The following is a 4,115-nucleotide window of genomic DNA, read 5'->3' as shown; positions in this document are numbered from 1 at the left end:
GCACTGATTCAGGTCCCAGACCGCATGCTGGTCTGCACAGAAATAAATTTCACTATTCGTGGTGCTAAAATTGAAAGCAGAAGGTCGCAGACCCAGGGCCCTTTGGTTTTCCTGGCATGGATAAATTGTTTTTCTAGTGCTCATTTATTCATTCTACATTTCAGAACTAACCCTATAGAAAATTAACACAGTAGGGCCTCCAGTGCCTAAATAAAGAGTTTTAAAAGTAATGCAAGCCCAGAGAATGTGGACAACTGGCAAGAGCTTGCTGCATCTCAGCCCAGACACAGCAGTAAGGCACCTTTTCAGCAGTACGGTATTGAAAGAGCAACAGAGTTGGTGTAACTACGTGTCCTTTACAAGGCAGCCGTGGAGGCCTTTGTCAGTGCTGCCCATTGAAGGCTTTTTTATCAGCCCCATCTGGAGCTGTTCTGTGCATACGGTATTGATTCATAAGCGCTGACATTAGCAAGCATGCCATGTAGCAGCGTTTGTACAATGTGGATCAATACTCGTTAGGTACAGAGGGCACGGAGCTCTGCAAGCAGCAGCAGCCTGTTTGGTAGCGGAGTTTCTTCCAGAAAGACAACAGTGAACTCCAGGTGACCTTCGGAAAGCCCTGGCCAAGTTGTGTTTGCAGATCTTTCCTCCACCCACCCCTATTGTCCTCTCAAAGTTTCTCTCAGGACCTGAAGTCCTCAGAACGCCTCTCCTACCCTTAATCTGCGCATTTTACTTGTATGTTAGCAGCATCTGTAAACCATAATGAAACTGCTTGCTCATAGATGGTGGTATTAAATGCTGTTTGAGAACAAAGACATCCCATTTGGTGGCCATTTTAGTAGAAGTCCATGAACTTCGTTCCTGCCAGCCAGAAGCGCTTCCTCTACTTCTGTAAGTTCATCTGCTGAACTGACTTCCAAACTGTCCCAGGCCAGATCAGATGTCCTTTTTTACTTCTTCAGAGAAGGAGGAAAGAGGCAGGAGGACCCGTGCACAGTGGGCTGAGTTCTGTTCATTGACATCCTTTACCAGTGGCCTTGACGCTGCTGAAATGAACGCGGGTGGCCACTGCTCCTTGGAGCCAGAAATTCTGAGCAGCCACCACAGGTGCAGTGTCCGAGATGGAGATGCAAGAAAAAGCAGAAAGCCACAAGCCTGGTGAGGATTTATAGCAAGTGATGTTCATGAGCCGAGTCTGAAACTTCTGATGTAAAATTCTGGAAGTAGAAGACCAGACTGGAAGATGGCATGGGAAAGCCCCCAACCCCAGTGAGGTGATTAAACCAGTCCCCACTCGTTCCGAGTACAGAACCTCGCGTTCTGCTGCTTGCCGGTGACTGGGTTTCTCTGCTGTCCAGAGGTTTGAATGAAGGAGAAAGTCCCCGACATTTCTGACTTGTTAACTTGAATTCCCTCAACCAAGTCATCCAGATCCCCTGCATTCATCCAAGAAACTGTTTACTGCAGTTTATAATGAGCCAGGATGGAGGGGAAATAGCTAGAGATTCACTTCCTCAACCTTGTAATGTGGTTGGGAAATATTCGGGCAATGCCATTTGCAGTCCCTGCCCAGGCTAGGACTGGAAAGCAGCAGCCGTGGCTCTAGCTCACTGACCATAGAACAGCACTGCTCCTTGAGCTCCCATAGCTACACGAACAAACCTCGAGATGAAGTACTAAGATGTCAAGCATTTAGACCTCTCCAGCATCGTAAGTGTAGTCTCAGCCAAAAAGAAACCTTTATTTTCCAAGAAGGCACCTGCATGACCAAAAGTAGCATTTGAGTTTGCAGATCTGGTTTTATCTGTATGAAATCTCCACAGCAAGCAAAAAGGCAGCTCAGTAACAGAGGCTGAAGAGTTGAGTGAAATCGCAGCTTGCAGAGTGAATATACCACATGAAGCCACTCTGCCTGCAGCTCGGCGCCTTCTCAGGTCGTGTCCTTCTGAGGTGACAGGACCTGCTCAGAAACCTGGGCCCGTTACTTTCAGCCGGACCCCACTGCAGCAGCGCACCATTGTACGTCTGTTCTGTGGGGATGGCACAGGGAAGAATTTGGCCTGTCAGAGGCTGTTTGACCTAAAGTAACGTGAGGTGCAGAACAGGAGTTGTTCCTGCCCCCCAGCCCCGACTGCTCTGGTAGCTCAGACTTGTTCGTTGCTGCTTGAGCAGCATGGGAGAGGGCTTGCTTGAAAGGAAATTCTCTCTCTCCAGCTTCATGACCATTTCTGTTACAGGTTTTTCTTTTGTTATGGTTGTATGTTTCATTGTAGGCCCCTTCTCCTGTGAACCCCAATGCCCTGGACCGCACTGCTGCTTGGCTTTTGAATATGAACATGCAGTTTTTAGAAGATGAAAGCATTGACCCAGATTCCAAGCACAGGGATAAGCTCAGGAATAAGGACGAGCTCAGCCAAGCAGAAAAGGTAAAACCTGATTGGATTGAAACAAGTTTCTAAACAGAGAGAGGATTTCCGTGAATGTCGTTCATCTGAGCACCCTGGGGACAAGGTGGGCTGCGTGGCACGTCGCTGCCCAGGAGAGAGGGATGTCAGTTTGCTCTGTGCCTGGCTGCTCAGCCTCACGGGGCACTTCTGGGGAAGGCTTGGGAGGTTTTCACACACTCAGTGACTGGAATTACCCTCTGATGAAAGCAAGTAAGAAAAACAGGAGCCAGGAATCAAGTGCTGGTGCTGCTCTGCAACAAACTCTGAAGCCAGCCAGTGCCTGTTACTTCCCCCATTCCTACTCCCCCCAGCTGCAGGGGGAGAAAGCTTAAAAAGTGAATTAAGCACACCTATAAAAGAGATGAGAGTAAGATGCAGGCAGCCTCGTGCCTCACAACAGGGACATGTAGCAAGAAGCAGCTTCTATGTCAAAAGCCTGTAAAACAGAGCTAAAAATTAAGTCCAGGTTCTGGTCTCAGAGACAGCATGGGGGCCTGGGGTGACTTCAGTGGTGCAGTGACACTGCCCCGAGCTTATGGCTGTGTCACACAGACAAGGGCCTGACCAATCTGGGACTCTGTCAGGAAGTCAGTTCCAGAGTATTCAGTGGGAGAAGCAGGGAAGAGACAGAGTAGGCCTGGCTAGGGGTGAAGAGGAGGTTTAGGAACAAGGATCCAGCGGTCAAGAGCTGGAGGATCCCATCTTTGCTGATTGCTGCTTCTGCAAGGTGCTTTCTCAGCAGCCTGGCTCTGCCAGGACCGCTGCAGTTGGGCACAGTTAGCATTTGGGATGTTTCCTCAATGTGCTTCTCCTCTGTCACACCAGCCGTGGGTTACCACCCGGTCCCACAGAACTGCAGACATCACCCTCCCTGAGCCTCTTCCCTGTTTTTCCAGCACAGACATGTTTCTGGTTTTGTAACGATAGCCTTCCTGTTCTCATTTTGCTGTGCTGTATCATTGTGGGACTGTCACCTGTTAAAGTGAAATGCCAAAGGCAGGTATCGTAGGGACTGGTAGGTACAAGGCGATGGCTCCCAGCTGCCCCAGGAAAAGCGTGGCAGAGTTTTGTGAGAGTTCAGCCCATTTCTTACTGGCTTTCTGCTGCTTAGGTATTCCTGTAAATACACAAACATGTACTGATCAGATAGCAGCTGACACAGAAAAATGTACATGCTTAGCAGACTTCGTTTGCAGCGGTACAGAAATCTTGACTACCACCTAAGCAGAGACACTAGTAGGCAGCAAATCGAAGAGAAGGCATTGTCAGACTGGTGCATCGTGCACTGGGTTATTGCTGCATTTAGTCATTGAAGGGCTTCAGAAAGGGTTCAGTGCTCATTCGAGTCTGTAATGGAGATGACAGTGACAAGCTTTGCTGTTGCGGTCGAACTGGAGTGAGGTGACATGCCGAAGGACCACACACCAAGAAATGTGTGCTGGCCTTCTCCAGCTCGCCCCTGCCAGCTCCCGCAGGCAGGCAGATGGCCCTCCGGCGTGGACGCTGTGCGTGCCGCGCGTTGTCACTAATCCCCTTCCTGGCACCCTTTCCTGTGAAACGGGCTCAGCTTCTACCAGGTGGGCATTCACGGGGACTGCTCTATTTCCATGCCAGCCTGAGGGGCCGCTGCTCCCTGGGACATGTCAGGCTCGCCCCGTCCTGTGC

At 49.9% G+C, this 4,115-nt stretch overlaps 1 protein-coding gene across 1 annotated transcript in view; it reads left to right on the top strand.

The window, feature by feature from the left end:
- Positions 1–4,115, top strand: part of DAB2IP (DAB2 interacting protein) — a 140,943-nt gene that overhangs the window by 130,784 nt on the left and 6,044 nt on the right. The window contains exon 13 of the mRNA XM_009322128.1: positions 2,277–2,429. Coding sequence (XP_009320403.1) covers positions 2,277–2,429 — 153 coding nt within the window. The remainder of the gene's footprint in view (positions 1–2,276; positions 2,430–4,115) is intronic.

The sequence above is a fragment of the Pygoscelis adeliae genome, unplaced genomic scaffold, assembly GCF_000699105.1.
Source record: "Pygoscelis adeliae isolate BGI_AS28 unplaced genomic scaffold, ASM69910v1 Scaffold114, whole genome shotgun sequence".
Classification (NCBI taxonomy): Eukaryota; Metazoa; Chordata; class Aves; order Sphenisciformes; family Spheniscidae; genus Pygoscelis; species Pygoscelis adeliae.
This window is presented reverse-complemented; position numbering and strand designations above follow the sequence as displayed.